This window comes from Leptonotus elevatus, chromosome 8 (assembly GCF_054856555.1).
Source record: "Leptonotus elevatus isolate MCC_2025b chromosome 8, RoL_Lele_1.0, whole genome shotgun sequence".
In the NCBI taxonomy this organism is placed as follows: Eukaryota; Metazoa; Chordata; class Actinopteri; order Syngnathiformes; family Syngnathidae; genus Leptonotus; species Leptonotus elevatus.
The window spans coordinates 4379820-4400960 of record NC_141246.1 but is presented as its reverse complement, the minus strand read 5'-3'; the positions used below and the strand labels follow the sequence as shown (position 1 = coordinate 4400960).

The following is a 21141-nucleotide window of genomic DNA, read 5'->3' as shown; positions in this document are numbered from 1 at the left end:
GTGCTAATGTTTTGTACAGTTGATCTGAAGTTCTGAACACAAAGGTACAATACCCCCCCCCCCCCCCCGCTACTTTGGCCTCTAACATTCGCAAATGTTACATTGTTAACGTCCTACAAAAAAAGCGACAATATATTTATTCTATCATTTATATTTATGTTAAAGCTTCATGACTTATTATGTTGTTATGACTTATATAGTCTTTCGCATACTCTTATAAACACTTTGATTCGATTTTTTTTTTTTTTTTGTACAAATCATCGAAATTTAAATGTGAAATTTTAATTTGAGCAGTGCTAATACAAAATAGGCATTTGAGGTGCAGGTAATATTTTTGTCCAGTTGGGGTCACTATCACTCATCTTGCACAAGTGGTCCCCTATAGTGTAATTAATTCACATTCAAATTAATAAAAGAAAATAATTTTGGGACCAATCATATTTTTTTTTCCATTTCCATGTGATGCTAATGTTGCCACTTAACATGTAATCCTTGTAAGTAATAATGAAACATATGACATGATTGCTGAATAAGGTATCTCCAACTTGCGCAAATGTGTGTGGGCCATAACGAGCTCTCTGACCTTGGCGTGGGTGATGGACAGGGTGTCCACCCAGACGCGCCAGCCGCCCCATTCGTGCTTGATGGCGTGGTAGAGCAGGATGCGGAAGACGGCGTACACCATCTCGGTGACTTTCTGCTCCTCGCTGTTGCGCGGGCTGGTGAAGCAGAGCGACAGCATCCACTCCTGCCACACGGAGCACTGCAGCAGGCTCCTTGGGGGAAGAGACGCCGCGTTAGGCGTGCACGCATATACTGCGGGTGTGCCCCCGTGCATGCGTGTGAACACGCGTGTTTACCTGCGGTTGTCTCGGCTGTTGTTAAACAGCTTGATCATGTCCGACAAGAAAACCTTGCGCACCTCCATGCTCTCGGGCGACAGCGGGGTGTTCTTCAGCAAGGCGGCTATGACCTTCAGAATCTCTGAAAAATATATAGATAAAAGTGTTTCTAAAATATTGGTAAAAGCGGGGGGAAAGGGGGGGGGGTTATCTAGACAAAAAAATCAAAGTATTAGAGGATTAAAATTATGTTTTTTGAGAATGGAAAAGAGTCAATTACAACATCAAATTTGGGGGGAGTTTAGAAAAATTGGAATTTATGAGGATAAAGTCGCATTTTCTCGATCACAGGCGTACTATTACAAGGTTTTATTTCTTGTGAAAAGAGTAAAAGATCTTTTTTTCTTTTCAGAAAAGTCCTATTACTAAGATATTAACGTAATTTTTTGTTGTTTAACAGAAAATGTTTTTTTTTATTTTGCAATGGAAAAGTCATAACTGCAAATCCTTATATTTATATATATATATATATATATATATATATATATATATATATATAGAGTCAGAATAAAATGTTATTTTTCAGTCAGTATATTTTGAGAATAGTCTAATTTGAATTTAAAACGAGATCAACGTCTTTTCAAGGAGTCAGGATTCAAGGAGACAAAGGTTGAGCATGACAGCATTAACGTGAACACAGTAGAATCAAATGTTTGTATTTCTTGTGACAAAGTTGTAATTTTTTGTCATTTCTGTGGACAATATTACAACCAAGTCATAATACTATTAGATTACTTTTTGGGAGAAAAAAGACATTTTTGATGTGTGTTTTCATTCTATGTAGAAAAAAAAAGTTTTAAATAAGAAGAAAGAAAAAGTGAAAATCTAATTTATTGGAGAATTTACAGCTCTTCATTTCTGTTTTGATTTAGATGTAGCTATTTTGGTTCCATTTACTCTTACTGTACCCAATGTGAACAAAACCATCAACCATAGGACCAAGCTAGGTACCAAACTGTAATATTTTTGTTCTTAACGCCCTACTATAAATATGTTATTGTCTATCATTCAGCATATCAAGTGAATATAATAAATCTACGCTTTATTCAAATGCCAGGTTTTTGTGATATAAAAACAGGGAACCAAGCTAAATCATTTCAAGACTTTTTCCACAACTCTGAAGATGTGGAAGTTTTCTGCGAAGCATGACTTGTCAAAAATGTCAGGCAAAGCCACTTAGAACATCTGAACTTTAAATAGTGGCGGTTGTTGCACAGTCACATCCCCAGTTATAAGAGGGTGTGCCAACTTGTGCAACCAAATTTTATTTTTTAGTAATTATACAGTATATGCTTTAAATTTCCTTTTTTATTTATTATCTCTTTTTTTACTTAAAAAAAATACTTTTCACTTGAGTTATTCATATAGGTCAATTAATTGATTTATCCTGGTGTCATTTTTTATATTGCAAAAAGCTGGCATTTGAACAAGGGTGTGTAGACTTTTTACATCAACTGTCCGTACAAGATTGGACACAACGTGCAAATCATTCTGTCACAAACAATCCAAACTCCGAAACATGGGCGCACAGAAGAGAGCATTTAGCGTATAGATGGCTATCTTACAGTAATGCTTTAGGTATTGCTTGGGCCCCCGAAGGAGCTTTGGCTCCAGTGTAGATGAATTACCAAGACAATGTCAACTGTTGTTGGGGTTTAGGTTACATTCGCCTCTTCAGACCTCAGCGCTAACCGTCGCCCCTTAGCTCCGTTGCCATTTCTACGCCTAAAGTCGTGCAAATTGTGAGTCGCTGAACCTTCACCGCCAGAAAATTACCCCAGCAAGAGGACGGCGGCATGGCGTAAACCTCCCGTCTTGTTTTTCCGAGTTAATTTGAGGGAAACGGCACTTCCTCGGTGCGGTTTGATTGGCTCTGACGTTCCTAAAGACTGCAATCAGAGGGCCGTTTTGAGACTTTGTCACAGATTAAAATCAAGAAAAGGTGCAGGGGGGGGGTAGGAGAAGCAGACCGCCACTCGTACAAAGTGATCTGGCCCGGCTGGGACGCTTTTTGACACAGCCGTGGCTGCACATAATCAGCGTGGGACTGCAGCCGGACCTTGTCACATTAAAGAAGCTTGCTTGAGCTCATTCAAAAAAAATGTACTGACTGACTACATGTGTTCATGTGTAGAAATAGAAACGAGGACAAGGGATCCAGTAAAACCATAACAGAATACAGGGGATCCTTTATTCGAGCGTCACTGATGTCGGGCCGATTCATTGTACCTCCAAAAACCATCACTTTTCATGGGACCCCAAAAACGGCACGTTTGTTCAACCATTAGCATTGCATCGTCAAAGAGAGCAAGCCATTTTCAAGACTTTAGATTATAAATAACACACACATACACATGTGGACTGAGATCAATAGTCCATATTTGTGAAATAAGATGCAATTCGCCAATTTTTGACTTATGAGGTAGAGCGAGTTATTCGTAGGCGCCCTCTAGTGGTATATAAAAGAACAGCTGCCTAAATACAGTTTAGTAGTGGTCGGGCATTAACCTTATTAGAACATTACACTGCATTAAATTGTAGTTATTTGTTAACTAAAATTTAGGTACTTTTTTTAGCGTGTGATTCCTTAATTAAATCATTAGGCCGTTTTAACTGCAGCGTTAATTTTGAAACAGTGTGTAATGTAACAGTGGTTTACTATGTCATTAACTCATCTGCTCCCAAAAACTTATAAATACGTTCTATTTTAAATGTTCAAATGTCCCAAAGACGCATTTATACATTTTTTCTGTTTGTTTGGTTTTATGCCAGAGCTTACAGAAGGCTTTGACGCAGCCTCTCAACTGTAAAGAACGGTTAAATAAATGGTAGTTAATAATGATGAATCTTAGCTATTCTAATGCTAATTGCTGCAAAACGGAAACAGATAGAAATGTACAATTTTTTTCCTGATGAAAGAAGACTCTAATCTTTCTTTTGGTAGGTTCCATGTTTTTACAGCAATAGAACACAATATGCTGTGGGCCTTGCAAAATCAGTCAAAATCCAATAAAACAACCGTGAGTGAAGGGGATTGCTTTAGTAAAAATGGCTGGGAGTGAATGAGTTATAATATACTTTTTAGTAGTAAAAGCTCTCTTGGCGTGCCAAGCCTTTTTTTCTTTTTTTTTTTTTTTTCTTTTTTTAGCTGATACCGATAGTATACCCGTACATGTACCGTTTATTTGAGATAATTTTACTTAGTAGAGAATTTATAGCTCAAGGTAAGTGTTTAATTTTAAATGTCATTAAATCTGTTCCTATTCACACAAAAGAGCACTTGTGTCCCGATTATAGCAAGGTGCATACTGTGATTTTGTTATCTCCAATTATGAATCTCCAATTTTCTTTCTGATTATTATTGTCTTTCTTTTTTTGTTGGTGAGCAATTAAAAAAATAACAAACAAAATTTGTCATTACATGCGTTTAACAGACTGTTATATACAATACAATCATTTTTTACAGAAAGGCTTATTTGGAATAGTGAGGATTTAACAAACCCCAACTGTGATCATTATTCTCAATACTCTCCCTTATCTTTGAACTAAATCCAACAGGGCAGTGGGGGGTCCATTTTTTTTTTCATTTACACAGGAGGATTTTTTTTTTTTTTAAATGAACAGGAAAACAACAACACACTGAAGTGACAGAATGTATGCGTTTCATTTGTTGGACCTGTGCATGGCAACTGCTTCCATGGGGAATAGCGTTGCCGTGCAGAAGGGAGCCATACGGTTGATGTGCTATATGGCAAGGAGGTGAGAGGGAGCTGCTGATTTAAGGAGAGACACTTACGTGGGTTGATGATCTTCACAGTGGAGTCGGGGTCCGGATGCTGTTTATGGATCACTTGTGTGCAGATCTGCTCAGCGAGGATCTGAAGACGGAATGGAGGTAAAAAAAAAATAACACAAAACAATACATTTACTTTGTTATGCACTGTCCTGTTATACGCATCATAATATTGCTTTACTGAAGGTAATCCGACCTCAAAGAGCACATTGTAGGTGGTCATGGAAAACTGGGCTGAGTGGAGCATCAGGCGCTCCGTGAGCAAGGCGAAGAGACTGTGACTCAGCATGATCTCAGACTTCCTCCTGATGAAAACAACAACAGATTCAAAACATGGAAGAAATCCGCAGCATTAAAATTTTCGGATGAATCAATAAGTGCAGAAATTAAAGTATCAGCAACCAAATATTATGATGCTATGTATTCAAAGTAAATGTAGCATCAAAATCGGATTAAATACGGTTGCATTCTACATTTTATAGGTTGGGGAGAATTTAAAAATGTGATTATCAGAATAAAACTGCATTTGTACTTATTGAGGCATTCGATCTATTTGGGGGAAAATATGTATAACAGAAATATAACTACTACTGATATATAAATAAATTCCTTTATGTGTGACTGTGTGTTAATTGTACACATACCTCCTTGTCATTTATGTAAAATATATCAAATTTATATTTTTAATAAATCTGCATTTTACAATTAAAGGCTTTTGAGCTGATTTGTGAAATATAATATACCGTTTTCTAATTAGGCCTCTCCTTTTCATTAGAAAATATTTGTTATATTAGAAAACTGCAATTACGTCCCCTCCGATTTATAGACAATAATACGTATTTATAATCTGATATTATTCTAAAACAGCATTTGCATAATGAAATGCTTCCTCCAATGTTTGGAAATTATATTTGTTTATAATTCAAGGCCTTACATTTAATATTTATTTGCAAATAGGGATATTTGCAAAGAAATATCAAATGTTTTACATTATAAAACTATATTGTACTAATATATCATAATATTTTACCAAACTGTATTTCTACAATAAAGGCCTCTGGTACTCTTCAAATGAGTGCGACCCTGAGTGGTTTAAATCGCAAATGCTGTGCATTCACAAACTAAATGTCTTCTGTACATTCAATATATTCATAAAAGACGTTTTGCTTACTTGGGTGACAAATGTTTGAGGAAGTATCCCAACACTTTGAGTGTCTGCACTCTGATCCCTTCACTTTTGGATGCCAGAAGCTTGTAAATCACACTGCAACAAAAAAAACAAGAATGAAAGAACATTTCACATGAAGCCATCGAGGGGCAATATGAAAACATCTGCGTGTGTACGACTGCTATACCGAATGCCGTTACGCTGGTCGAAGGCCTGCACCATGGATCCAGGGTGTTCAGACATCAGTGCCACCAGCAACTGCAGCACATCCATGAGGTTGTCATCCTATTAGGACAAATATAAGTGTTATGCCTCATGTTTTAAAAATGTATTATACTTATGTACCATGTACAGCCGAATATTCACAGAGATGCAGTTGGGAATTTGTGTGCCTGTGTTTTTCATAGCGACAGCAAGGGACAAAGTGTTGAACAATGGTGCCATCTAGTGGTGATTTTGTACGCTCACCTCATGCATGGTGAGGAGATAGTTGAGGATGCTCTGGAGTTCATCTTCCTTCACACCGTTGTCCTGAAACAACATTGGACAGGTTTCATCATGATTAAAAGTGGCTTCAAGCAAGCCTGACCATGGAGCTGGTGGAGATGCCAGCAGCCTTTTTATTTTTATTTTTTTACTAGCGTCGAGCTGGTTACAATTTAATAAAAGCATCATGTTTTCATTAACTCAGAAATCTACCAGAGTACCTTGCCTAAAATATTGCTAAATCTGATATTCTGGAAAAAGTATAATTGTGTTAAGAAAACTGTCACTACATTATCTTACATTAGAATAGTGATGTAGTGCCACGACATGTCGTTGCATTAAAAAAATTAATAAAACTGAAATTAAAGACAAGCTGTCAATATTTTGTCACTCGAAACTAGTCAATGAGGGGCTTTTCAAAAAGTTGATTTGCACGATTATAGTTATAAATTAATCTGTGTGTAAATATCTGCAAACCTTGAAATTAAAAAATTAATTAAAAAATTACAACATGAATATATGGGGGCCAGTACAGATGACAACCACGACACTCAAAATAAATTGACGATGGAGAGTGCGGCTATTGTTACCATGACGACCGGGGCGGAGCTAGGGTCTGCTTACCTTTTGGCTTTGTAGTATTGTATCAAGCAGCTACATAGAGCTTCATTGGTCATTTCCATGACACCATAATGGCTAATTATTATACTAACCATTTATGCTATCACGGCATGCTATCAAAGTGAGCATCTGTTATGTGATTTTGGACTAAAACTGAGACTAAATTTAAATATGGCTGATAAAATTAACACTACTGCTAGCTTACCTTCATTATGAGCTGCTTGACAAATAAAAGCAGAAAGGCTCGCAAAGACGGCATTTCCTTTGGCCTCGGACCATCTTGAAAACATCGGAAGCAGAAAATTTGTCGATTGTTTGATGTGAACGCCACACGATGAATCGTGCATTGGGCGGTCTCTTACCGAGTCCTTTGGGCACGACGCCGCTGCGGTCCTGCGGATTGACCACCCAGTAGTAGTACTTGAGCGTGTGCATGACCTGCAGCACGGTGCCCACCCGGCGGATGGCGTTGTAGATGTTGACGGTGCTGATGAACTCAGTGGCCAGGTACGTGTACAGAGTCAGCTGCACCTGTGAGGGAACATCAAAGGGAGAGGAAACAACTTTATTGCACTTTGGATTTAAAGCAATAGGAAGCTTGTCAGCTTCCATGTATCCCAATGGGCGGAATTTAAAATGTATAGAAAATAATTGATTTGAAATTGCAAATATTCATGAAAATAAATGTTAAGTATTTTAATACAGTAATAATTATTTACAAGAATATTGAAATAACATTAAGAAAATATTTAAAATTGAAAAGCATCAAAAATATTTTCAAAATGTTTAATAATAAAATGTACCTGTGTGTAAATAAGTGTTTATTTTAAATATTCTGTTGTACTTTGTCCCCCCCACAATGTCACAATCATGTATTTTTTATGTCAATTGTTTTTATTAACAAAATTTAAGTCAATGTTACACATCACAAAAAGATTTTTGTCTGATTCATCATATTTGTATATCTTAATTTCTTCACTAAATATGTAATAAAATACTGTGTACTTTTTTAAAATATTATTTCACATCAATGGTACAGTATGGACTGCCAGTCTTTTGGTAGTATTTTTTTATTGATTTTTGTCTTTTAATTCTTACATAATTATTTTTAAATCAATTTTAGTCAAACAATTACAGCAACTATTATTACATTGCTATTGTTATTGTTATTATCATGCTGCCATTGTGATTGTGCCAAATCTAATTGTATTTCTTAACTGATACTTGAATCATACTTTTGAGTAAAAACTGCTCTGCCCAACTCTGGTCCTGTTAAGAGTATAAACCAAGCATGTTTGCCATATCGCGTTGTTACCTTGGCGGTGGCATGGATCCAAATGGCGGGATTGAACAGAATGTGGTCACACAGCTGCTTGAGCAGCAGGATGCCGTTCGGCAAGTTGCTCAGGTACCTGGAGAAGGCCAGCACGATGTCGAGGACGGACCGCGTCACGTGCGCCTTGGACGACTGCAGCGGGATACAAACAAGAGACACAAAAGGGAGGTCATGATTCTGTGAAGAATAGCAAAGGCCATTTCGCCAAGCACACAAACACAACTGTGACCTTCAGATAGTGGAAAATGCGGATTTATATGAAGTCTTTTTGACTGGGAATGAAAGCCAAGTTAACACCAAGCGCTTACGTTCAGTTCAGTGCTAGTACTTAAAAAAATATATTTTATTGTTGAGACCAAACACTATAAGTGCTTTAATGTGTACTCCTTCAATTCCAATGAGTTTCTTAATGTTTTGCCATTTCATAACACTTCATACACATACTTCATAACTGTGGTGAAATGACCAAAATTTTAAAATACATTATGGTAGGTGACTAAAACTGGACATCCATTATTTTTGTACTTGTTATAAATGTGAAAATGTATTTTTTTTTTAATATGATCAGGAACGCAAGTAGTGTAAATAAGTAAGAAATTAATTAAAATAGTGATTTTCTTTTTTCCAAATTTACATTATTTATTCATCCACCATATAATTTGAATTCCTTATTCTATTATCATCAACATAATCATCATCATTATTAAGAATTTGTGTATTTGTCAGATGTTTTGGGAGGGAGAACGAGGACTCAAGTCGATCCTGTGAACTTGACCAACCTTCTCCAAAGTGTATCCAATGACCAAAAAGCCTTTGCAGGCCAGGACCTGCTCTTGCATGGCCACAGAGTTCTTCAGCAGCTCCATCACAAAAGACAGCAGCGTGCAGCTACGAGGCAAACGCACACAAAGACAAAAACAGTTACAACAGTGACAGACAGGAACAATAATCTGCGTGAGCTGCTGCTTTCAAAGCCCGGAGTGTGAAGGGGGCCGCACACGACATGTGACGTGATTGAATGAGGGTGTCGTGTCCCCGTGCTGACGGAACACACGGTGTCGCCCCGAGAAGGACGAAAAGGGAGACAAGACCATAATGACACGGCAGGTTATTATTGTGAAAGTGGCATAAAAAAACTGAATGAACCAATTAGTAATGAAACTCAGTAGTGCCTTCTGGAAAGTTGGGGGGGAAAAATAGCGCCATTGACACTAAAATGTGTGGACATGTCTATCATGATAAAAATGCACAATAAAGTCTCAGGGACCCACGCATGAAATTGAACAGGAAGTTGGCCATTTTGGGGGCAAATGATCCCGAAGTCCCAAAGACCCATGCCTGGGAATGAACAGGACATCGGCCATTTTGTTTTGTGTGTGCACTCTGTAAAACTATCTTAAGGTTTTTGTATTTATTTTTTTAATCACTGTGTGTGTACCAGACTTGACGACTACACACAATTTCCAAGTGTTACAGTTGACAATACACAGTGGAGATGCACTCATCTTGCTATATACATGTAAACAGTATGTGCGTTTCCATAGTTACCAGACAGAGGTGTCCAGCTCGTGGCTGGTGGGCTGGCAGAAGTCCAGCTGTGCAAAGAGGGGGAAGAGGACCTGCACACCACCAATGGAGTGAATACCACTCTGAACAGAGTGAGTCACCACCGCTTTCACATCCTGCACAGTCAAAACAAGCCACAATCAAGTTACTTTTAGCCATCGCTTTATTAATCATTGCTCTGTTAATCATTGGTGTGTTAATGATGTCATGTGATGCCTAATAGTACTTAGAAATGGAACAAAGTTAATTCTGCAACCTGCATGCAGTACAGATCAGATTGTGTACATTGTCAAAATATTACAAACTGGGTCAAATTATTTATATGCTAATACGCGGCTACACGCATGTTCAATCTGGTTGGATTTAGATTTTTTATTTCTGATATATAGGAGCAAAGTACTTGATACTTGTTTGTATCTTGGACAAAACATGGAGTCCAAAATTTTCTGGTTTAGTGTGTATTTATTTAGATAAATTCTATTTTATAATCATATAAAATAAATGAATAAAGAATATTCTCTATTTTTTGCAATTTATTTGATTATTCTTTATTGTTAATAACCACTCAGTGCTGCATACATTTATTAGGCGCAATATGTGTTTGTTTAGAGTACAATTAACTATACATGACAAAAACATTTATTCATTTATTGAACTTAATTAGTTATTTTATTTCTAATCGTTACGAAGTGCTCCCTAAATTTTTTAGTTGCAATATTTATTAGTGCTCAGTGCTGGCCAAATTTGAAATGTGAAGATTACCATATTTATTTAGATTGTCATTATAATAAAATAAATGACAATAGTAAGTAAGAATATTGTTGTGCATTTTTTGTATGTTTATTTGTGCTACTCTGCCATATAACCACTTTTTGACATTGGACATTGACAATAATGACTAATTAGATACAAGCTATTATATTCATTTAGTTGTTTATTGTCATTTCTCACAGTGTGCTGTGGTGGGGGCAGCTTGTCGGAAAGCACACTGAAAACACAGAGGGTGAAGAAAAAAAAATATTTGATGAGAGGGAAAAGTCAACAACTACTTGAGTGAAAAAAAGCAGATGAGAAAAGTGCAGTGTGTGTTTGAGTGTATGTCATTAAGATTGCTACTTGTACAGTTTGTGAGCATCGTAATAAGCAGACCTGGAGAAATTTCCAGCAGGTGAACCTTCTACTCTAATGAGGCAGCTGTACAGAAAACTCTTGTCACCTGTGCTGAGGGGGATACGTGAATGATTTCCAACACAGTGACTGCGTTCACAATCATTCAGCCATTTTCTACTCCCTAATCAATATATAGAGATTTTTATATGGTGGACTATACACTGCAGTTCACGACAAAGTCTACTAAAAATCCCTATCACATCTGAATTATGGATTATTACTTACTGGACTATTTACTGTATATGTAGTTCACAAAAAAATAATTAAAACTATACAAGCCATCGCAATTCTGAGCAGTTTACCTGGAGCATGAGTGCATGCGGGGAATGCACGAAAATAGAGGCGTTGTCCTTGGGGGAGGACTCAAGGCAGAGCTGGGCATCAGTGGCGCGGGGGTTGTACGCAAAAGCAATGGCGGCCGACAGCTTGCCATCGTACAGCAGCATCTTATGGTGCTCGGCAAACAGCAAGTCGCTTTCGGCCTTGTACTTGAACGTGCCCTGAGGAGTGACAAGATGAGGAGGGCGATATAAAAAGGAAAAGGGGAAAAAACAAGAAGCCGCAGACAAAGTGTCGGCTGTCATTCCGTTTCGGCCCTCAGGTGCCTGAATAAATAACACTACTGAATAAATAACAGCTGCAACACTCCAAATTGACAGTAGTGGTCTTTAATGCCTCTTATGTTTTCTTGTGTGTCGCACTGAATCATATTTTATCATTTCCAATGCCGATTTAAGTAGGTTTTTTAATCTTGGACATTCACTGTGCGTTTGCATCTTCAAGACATTACACATCTATGGCAATGACATTTTCCAGGTTAGTATCTCATTTTCTCAAATACTGGCGGAGGGCAACTGCTTATGGACTCCAACACAGAGAAACAAAGCATCACAAAAGCCTTCCATAAAAACAGTATCAAAAGCATTATCAGACAGGAGAAATTCAGTAAACTGATGGTATATCACTTTTTCGAGGATTGGAATGGCATATTTGATATGGGCTGATGGTTTTTCAGTACTGTAGCGTCAAGACTAGTCATATTTTTTAGAAGACGAAATGACGGCAGATTTAAAGGCTTTTGGAAATATTCCAGTTTGAAGTGACATACTGGCCAGATGAGCAAGTTGTGGTAACAAACTGCTCAGCACACACTTTAGAAATCTAGTGGATAACTCATCAAGGCAGCACATTAATAGACTCAGGTCTCATCCATGCATTTCGGTGTAGCTACAAAAGCTTTTTAGTGTTTTGGGAGTCCAAAAACGATATATTTTTTAAACTAGGCCCTAGAGCGTATACGAAACGCTGATCTCACATTTCTCTATGTAGAACACTTTTTTTTCCTTTTCCTTTTCAGGGCACTGGCTATTTAGTTTGTCTGTATGTATTACACTGTGCTCTGGTGGAAAACGCCCATTGAATAAATGCATGTAATCAAGACACATTGAAGCATTGATGTACAGGTAAGCATATTTAATTGTGTTATTTCATATTTTTTAGAAACTATTATATTGTAGAGTGCTATTTTTGTAATCAAAAACATGCTACAAAAAGGAAATGAATTTAAAATAAAACGTTTTTGGTTGTAACTTGTCGCACCATCTTACCTGGTACCCGGACCCCAGCTGGTAGATGGCCAGGATCTGCGCAGCATTGAGAGCTTCTCCGAATAAGTACACGGCGCCCATCTGGCCACAGAAGACCCGGTTGGCGTCGGCCGTTTCGGATGAGCCAAGGAAGCACTTGTCGAACGTCTACGGGATGAAACCATTCCGTTTTTTAGCTCACCAAAAAAAAAAAAAAAAGTATTAAGGTCTGTGATGATGAAAAGAGGCAGAAATAGCAGCAAAGTTGCAAGGACAATGTGCTATAAATATCCTCAATCGTCTGCAGTTCTTTTTAGAACGTGATTGTAGACTCAAGAAATCCTCCATGCTGTGCCGCCAGTGCATGCAGTGATTTGCGAGTGATTGGCAGAAGGGAGACATGTGCATCTTTCGCACAATTTCGCCCAGTTATACGCACACTAAAAAAAAAATGAAATGAAAGCTACGCAGCAAGGCCAGCTGATCAAGCAAAGACTAGAAATGATTTGTCCATTTGCAATGGACAACACTGCATCTGAGTGAATGAAGGAGCTGAAGAAGACTTTACTTAAATTTAAAAATATCTGATAGCTACAACTCTAGTGTATAGCTACATTGATAAACAGCCTTTCTGTCGTTTTTTTTTAAGCCAGGCATGGACTTCAACACAGAAAGAATTGGTCCACTGCATCAAAAAACGCTACCCACATTCCCACAAACAGTCATTCCCGCCGGCAAAGAAAATCAAATGAAATCCATTGCTAGGCTGATTTCAAGTCGTAGAACAGCCTTTTCCTAGTCTTTTAAAGCTCCACACCTGCCTCTGACACACTACGACAGTAACTCATCCCTATCTCCAACCTCATAATTAGCCCCAGGGGTGCACCACACTTTCAGAACACCTGCCTTAGACCAATTAGCCACGCAATGGCAAAGGCTTTCTACTTACGTCGCTGGTGTTGACAAACCAGGCGATCTCTCCAAAGGACGCCAGCTCACCGTTGACGTAGCAGCTAATTTCGCTGTTTTTCCAGCGGTTGTAGACATGCACCAGGGTCACCATGTACCACTGCAATGGAAGAAATGCCACATTTTGTAAACAATAATGGCCAGATGGAACGATAAAAAAGAAAGAAAAGCCACCCACAGTTATTATCTAAAAACATGGCGGTGATTAGCATTGTTGTTGTTGTTTGTTTTTTCATTCCCATCTTACCTTCTGAGGTTTGAAGTCGTACTTCACACAGTGCTGGAATCCTTTCCCCTTGGTTTTCAACGAAGTCACTATCAAACAACCGCCCACAAAGTGTGCTGAGTAGCCAAGGCCTTTACTGGTGCGGAAACTGAATGAAAACAGAGAAGATAGTGAGTAAGAGTCCGAGGGAGGATGCCGTCCCATACAGGAACCAGGACTGACCAGTAGAGGTAAGGTTTGTCTTTATCCACATTAATATTGTTGAGAGGGTCCATGCGGAGCCACGTATGGAACGTAAAGCCATTCTGGTACGGCCATTTTGCGATGGGTGGAAGCGCTATTGCCTGTAGGTAAATCAACACAACAACACAGAATGAATCAGATTTTTTTGGGGGGGGGGGGGGGGGATGCTGGTATAATATTAAAGTGAACTCACAGCTGCGTTTTTGCCAGGAAAGCTAAAGAAGGAGTCTGGGCCACTCCTATGAGCCATGTACTTCAGCACTGACAGAAGCTTCACAGCATGTCGAGGCTGAAAGGCAAAAATAAATAAAATAAGATACAATACAATACAATATGTCATGTTCATGCATAACCTAGCCTAGCCTAACATAGGGAATGCACAAATTTGGGTAATCCTGAAGTTCACTTGGCTGTCAATCTGTCAGTCATAAAGTTGGTTTGTTAATCAATGTGATATGTAGCTGAGCAAGTAAGTACCGTAAGATGTGTTATTTATTTTGGTCTGTTTGTTGTAGTGGTAGGTAGTAGATGGGTAAAAATGCAGTTAGCCAGCTGGTTTGGTTGGTTTATATACAGTGAGTTAGTTATTTGGTTAATTAGGCAGATAGCTAGGGTGGTTAAGTGAGCCAATTCCCTAGTTCGGTTAGTCGTCTGGCTGGTCAGTCAAGTTAAGTAGGTAGGTAGGTAGGTAGGTAAGTTACAAAGACGGGCTGGTAAGTAGCAAAGAAGTTAGTGGGCCGGTAAGGTAGGTAACTAGGTAGGTGGATTAATCAGGTTAGTCAATAAAAAATGATGAGTAGCTTAGTTAGTTAGTTAGCCTAACTGACTAAATGACCTGGCTCACTGACCATCTTGACTATGAACAAGCTTAACTAACCTTAACTACTGTACAGTCAAACTGACTGACTTGCTAGTTTTGTCAGTTAGGATTGTTACTGGTTAAGTCCGTTATGTTAGTGAGTCTTGACACTAGCTAAGACAGTCGATCAGTTAGTTGGGCTGGTAAGTAACTAAGAAGGTTAGTTAATCTATCAGGCTGTTATTTTGTCTTGTTAACAGCGAAAACTGAACGGAAATGTAATACAGTATTGCAATAATCCTGTGTTGATGCAATTAACACTACAAACATGCTTTAAGAGGTTAACTGTTTGATATATTATTATTTGAGCAGAAATAAATCCTCTGGACCAACATCATGAGCCATCATATCTGTGTGACAAGGACAACGATCCGTTGGGGCGGGCTGGGGGACGCCGAGCGCTTGACGCGTTTCTCAGCACATTCTTCACATATATGCCCGAGACAACATCATCTGACTCACCCACTGGCCTTTCTCCCCTTGCAGCTTGCTGAAGAACAGCTTCAGCTCTTTGACCGTGATACTGTAGCTGGCTAGCACGCCTAGCATGTCTACCAGCAGGTCTGAAAGAGAGAGAGAGAGAAAAAAAAAAGCCACACCGGTCAAGCATGACATCCAATTGATGTGCACGTGCCAAGTAAATGAAAATGTTTTTTGGCCATGAAATCATGAACTTATGATGATTGCATATCAGAGGAATGATATTAAAAGATGGAGCATTTTCACTTGAGTAAACATCTACTTTACCCTCACTTGGGTGCACAGTTGCTGGAGGCCTGCACTGTTCTTGCTGACGAGAAGGGCACTGATGCAAACACCGTCAGAATAGATCCCAGTAATCCTAGCAATTTCCCAAAGCCTTACAACAAAGTTGACGCACCCTTATTCTCAGCACCGCAAGCGCCCCCCCCCCAAAAAAAAACCTCACGCCAGAAAAAGTATCCAAACTTTGTTTCGTGTACAGCTCAGTTGATTTGACGTAATAGAACAGCCTTTGCCAGACATTTTAAGTAGGGAAGAAGGAATTTTATCATGTCCCACTTGGCCTTGTGTACCTGCGATCATGCTGTCGGTGTTGGAGATGCGCTGCAGCACCACCTGAATGAGGCCCACGTTGGTGCACGCCTGCAGGTTGCGCACGCTCTTCTTGAGAATTGCGGTGAAGATGCTCCACACCTCGGCCTGACAGGTGGGCTCGCACTTGTCCAAGAGCTCCACCATACATACGATGCTCTCGGGCTCCTGGATGATAAAGTTCATTTCCAGGTCAAACTGGCCGCCGACCAGCTGGAAGGGGAGACAGGGAGGGAGGGCGAGGGCGAGGGCGAGAGAGAGAGAGAGAGAGAGAGAGAGAGAGAGAGGGGTGTATTTTAATAGTGACAGTAACCAACTGTGCTTCAAAACCTACGTGTTATTTTTTTGTTAATTTTCAAGTTTTTAAGTTAGAAAATCTAGAAATCGTATTTTAAGACGAACCTTTCGGGTCAAGCTGACCTGTTTTAACTGAGATTTCTAGAAGAAATACATAAAACTGGTTATGTTGCGGATCAAATTCACATATTTTTAAATCTGGAAAATTACCAAATGTGTAAAACACATTAAAAAAATGTTGTCTAGATTTTAAAATGAGTCATTTTCTACTCTCGGGTTATGTTGCGGGTCAATATAACCCATTATGAAGCTCAATAATATATGTTGATCAAAGGGTGCTGTAAACATGTTATGTTGCGGGTCATATTGACTGATTTTGAAATCAAGAAAAAAATTAAATATATGCAGCACTTTATTGTCTACATTTTAAAAAGGGCCTATTTATACACTCTATGTGGATTGTGTGTGAAATTACAAAATCTAGAAGAAGAAATACATGATTCAACGCACTAACGTTAAGGTTCAAATCAATTCTTTAAAAACAATTTTTAAAAAAAAGATACAAATAAAAAAAATATATATATTTATCATTTTTTTAAAAATGTATTCAATAAAAATCATTCTGATAGCCTCACTTTAATTTAGTAGATTTCAAAATTTTTGTTAGTTTGTTTGTTTGTTTTTGTCCAGACCCACCACAGCAAACAGCAGCACCATGTTCAGCCATACAGGCCAAATCTTCTTTGTGCACTGGCAAATAAATGGAGTCGCGAGTCATAAAAGTCACACTCTCTCACTCCCTAATAGCAGCCATGACATTTTTATTATTGAATCGGCCTAATCGAAGGGAGATAAGGAAAGCAACAACATAGACGTCAAATTCATTCCGCCAATGAGGGTGTCATGTTTCGAATCAACGCAACAAATGTACATGTGATGTGCTATACAGCGGTTACCCAGGCTGCGTGTGAAAACAATATCGGATCAAGGAATGGAGGCTGTCCAATTAGAGAGACTGAGGTGAGGTTAGGTGGTTTTGTTTGTGTGTTCTGTGCAAGATAAAGGAGGCACCAAACAACAAAATGACTATCCCTTCAACCTCACACCGTTGTACAAACAATGGCACCATCCATCTTGTCAAAAACTACGATGTGGATTGCGGGATTACTGTCCCGCTGCTGTATTTGGACAAATAACTTCCAAAGAGAATTACAGCCCGCTAAGATATGTACATACATGGTGATCAGTAATGGAATGTGCCTGGCTAGAAAGCCAAGCCAGGTATTCTTTAATCAATAACGTTAAAAGGGTAAAAGAATGAATTTGATGTCACAGTGGTCTTGGCACTACTGAAAAACACATTAATGCAGAAAATCTAATTATTTTCTCTATGTTGGGCCAAGACGAAAGAAAACAGACGTCAATTTGGCTAACCAAACACGTCGGGGGGAAATTTTCATAAGTAGATTAAATTGAGTAATTGACATATCAAATGGTAAACATCTTTCTACTTTTAACAACCCCCCCCCCCTCCAAAATGTACAATATGAACAACCCATTAAAACGTTTTACGACATGTAGATATAAAAATGAGACCAAGATAAATAAATAAAAAATTCCAATGTTAATGTGTGTAATGTACAATTGGTCTCATGATTTAAATGCCAGGTTATTTAAAATAACCTGGCATTTGTAAAGGGTTGCGTTGTGTAGACATTTTATATCCACTGTATCACCCTCAATATTCATTGCTGGAGGTCCAGGAGATCAGCAGCCAATTAGCAATTAAAAAAAAAAAATCAACATAGGAAAAAATATGTATATATATATATATATATATATATATATGCATACATACACATACCAGCAATTGGGAATATCAATCAACAAAAATTCTAGAGGTACATAATTGAAGACTAGAAAGCTACAATATTTCCGGCCAGCCCTGTTGCACTGCACTGTTTGTTCATAACTTCTTAAATTTAAAGTGCGACATACTGTAAATATTACCTAGTTTCTTTTTAGAAAGGTGTAACTTCAATAGTTTGACTTTTTTTTTCAAAAATTAACAATGCAGCCTATTGTTGTAACCAAGCCATGACATCTACTTGCTAGAGGTTGAGCTGCACTGTATTCGTTTACTAAGTATAAGCAAGCACAAGCTGCATTTAATGTTGTTTTGCGCTGTTCACAGTCAATATTTTCGATAGGAATACATATTTTGCAGCACCCTTACAACACGAAACTTTCGGTTGAACGAGCGCAGCTGCGTCCAGATGTGCCATTAGCAACTCCTGGGTGCCATTTTTTTCCTCAGAAAGCTCTGATTTATGAGTCTGACACTCAGAGCGACTCATCCATCCATCATCGTTGACGGACGACAAAGAGGATGGAGAGAAAATATGAAGACGAGGCTGCTCGCTCACATTGTGGGGACACACTCGGCATCAGTTACGAGGCTGAAATGAATTTGTCCCTGCTGGTCATCTTATGTCAGGCTGAGAGTCCAAATTAATCTGATTTTAAGAAAGACCCTCATGGGGTTGTTTTATTTCAGCCGTGTGGCATAAGAACCGTCATACAAATGTGATGTGGTGACTTACCAACCACTATCACGTCTCAGTTATAGAAACCATCAATAATATACAAAAATTACAATATAGCAGAACACAACTGTGCCATGTTCGTCATCTGGACCGATTAAGAATGAATATTTTTACATTAACATGACAAAACAAACAAAAAATATATCATACACACCAGAGATGTAGATTAATAAATGTATTCATGTGAGCAAGGTTCCTAACAGATGCATTTTGTTTATCAAACTTGGCTTATTCTGACCATCCAATCAGAGAATGAGAAAAATTTGACATTATTGCGGGTCCAGCCAGTTAGGCAAATTTGAAATGTGATTGGTTAAAAGATTAAAAAAAGATTTTGAGCTCAAATCTGATTGGTCTAACTACACATACTGAAAGGAGTGCAGCCAAGAGTAACGCCACCAAATTAAGAGAGCAAATGGACTGTTGAGATTAAATTAATACAATTTCATAGAAACAAACAGATTTTTGATTAGAAGATCGGTGCGAGTGACAGTGTTTTTTAATTTTTTTCAAATTTACCCACATAGCACATAATGTGCCGTTCTATCATTTACATACAGTAGCTAACGAGCAGTACGGGTTGCCAGCTGCAGCCTGGGCCCGATCCAAAGAGTGCTTCTGCATTTAAACATTGTAGCTTTACAGCAACCAGACACCAGATCCAAGGCTAGGTAACCTAGCCTGGCTCTAAGCCCCACCGCCCTCACCTTTGAGGCCTTCCTGAATTAATCATGGCTGAGCCGCCACCAGGGCGCAACACAAAGTACGTTTTCAATGGTCACCATGGAAAAGAACATGGGAGAACCCGCAGGGATCACTGGGACGTCAGAAGAAAATGTAGCCCAAGTAGGCTAATGTTTGAGATCTTGCCAGAACAGAGGAAGACTTAAGGGATCTACACATTTGTTCGACTAATAGGAAAATAATGACGAGCGGGTCCTCGGGCTCCTCAGCCACCTGCCACGCACGTTTGCCATTTTCACCGTAATCAATCCGTTGCTACCAATTGCCCGTTTCAGCATTCTCAGTTTCCGCTTGCATGCATGCCTGACTGCCACTCGCCATTTCAAACAGCCAGTCGTCCAGGAAGCCCCCAAAACACACACACATAAAGGGGGGACCAAGCTCAAAGGAGTCATCAAGACGTGGCCAACATCAAAATGGTCGTGACGACAGACCTGTGGAGGTTACTGGAAGAATCCTTTCATGAGTGCATTGAAGGTGTGGCAGAAACAGCTCGGAAAGTGTGTTAGACTCATTTGGTTAATCACGTGAAATTAATTCTCACTTCACTACAGTTTCAACCAGACAGACCACAACGCACACTCCCGTTGTCATCTGTTCGGACAAGTTGCACACGACAGCATCTAATGCACGTGTAGCAATATCGACCTTTAGATGAGGACCACACGCGACGGCGTTGTTTGTCATTTTGACAAAAGCGAGGCCGAAAAACACTCCAACGAGCTGTCAGAGCGACGACAAGCCGATGGCCTACTTTTTCCCCCCCAACAGCCCTTTAAACGCATCCTCTTTTTAACGAGCCATCTCAATCAAACCAAAGGCGGCTGAGTGCATTGGTCCATGAGAGTTGCAGTTGGTCACGGACGTAAAACACGTGAGCCTTTTCGACGCTGCCGAGAGGGCAAGCAAATAATCTGGTCCAAGCGATGGTTTTTATTTGGTTCTTTATTGAACATATAAACACAAAGAAAACACATTACAAGTCTAAAATGTAAATTGGAGTAAAAAAGAAAACAAGAATAGGAAGAAAGAAAATAGTTTATATGTTCAAAAGGGGTAGGAGGACGTTAAAAACTTATCTAGTCCTACCCCTTAAAGAGACACATGAAAAATTTAATCGAGATGCATTAACATACAGCGGCCAGTGAAAAATATTGTGTTTCTGAAACTTTATAGATTTGCATAAAAACAACTTAAAGAAAAGCCTCCTACCCTATTGTCCAAGTGTGATGCAAGGAATTAGTCGATTTCACTTAATTGGTTCCTCAAAAAAATTCAGAAATATACTTCTTTTTTTTTGCCCCTCTCTCTATGCCAGCGACCTATAGTGACAGGCTAAACATTTTTTTTGTGAGGGGTGCTAACATTCAGAGAGAAAAAAAACTCACAAATTTACAAGAAAAAAAACTTCAATATTTGCACATTTGCAAGAAAAAAACGAATTTTCCAGAAATAAACTCGCAGTTAGCAAGAAAAAAAAACTCACAAATTAATG

General features: G+C 38.7%; 1 protein-coding gene across 5 annotated transcripts in view; it reads right to left on the bottom strand.

Annotated features, from left to right (window-relative positions):
* Positions 1-21141, bottom strand: part of lrba (LPS-responsive vesicle trafficking, beach and anchor containing) — a 199847-nt gene that overhangs the window by 162415 nt on the left and 16291 nt on the right. For all 5 annotated transcript variants that reach the window (XM_086082314.1, XM_086082316.1, XM_086082317.1 and 2 more), the window contains exons 2-21: positions 15981-16212; positions 15388-15488; positions 14260-14355; positions 14046-14167; positions 13845-13971; positions 13578-13697; positions 12650-12796; positions 11345-11542; positions 9855-9988; positions 9086-9194; positions 8286-8438; positions 7333-7501; positions 7176-7249; positions 6332-6394; positions 6051-6148; positions 5867-5959; positions 4892-5000; positions 4699-4780; positions 861-984; positions 584-776 (exon numbers count right to left, since the gene is read on the bottom strand). In XM_086082314.1, coding sequence (XP_085938440.1) covers positions 584-776; positions 861-984; positions 4699-4780; positions 4892-5000; positions 5867-5959; positions 6051-6148; positions 6332-6394; positions 7176-7249; positions 7333-7501; positions 8286-8438; positions 9086-9194; positions 9855-9988; positions 11345-11542; positions 12650-12796; positions 13578-13697; positions 13845-13971; positions 14046-14167; positions 14260-14355; positions 15388-15488; positions 15981-16212 — 2544 coding nt within the window. The remainder of the gene's footprint in view (positions 1-583; positions 777-860; positions 985-4698; positions 4781-4891; positions 5001-5866; positions 5960-6050; positions 6149-6331; positions 6395-7175; positions 7250-7332; positions 7502-8285; positions 8439-9085; positions 9195-9854; positions 9989-11344; positions 11543-12649; positions 12797-13577; positions 13698-13844; positions 13972-14045; positions 14168-14259; positions 14356-15387; positions 15489-15980; positions 16213-21141) is intronic.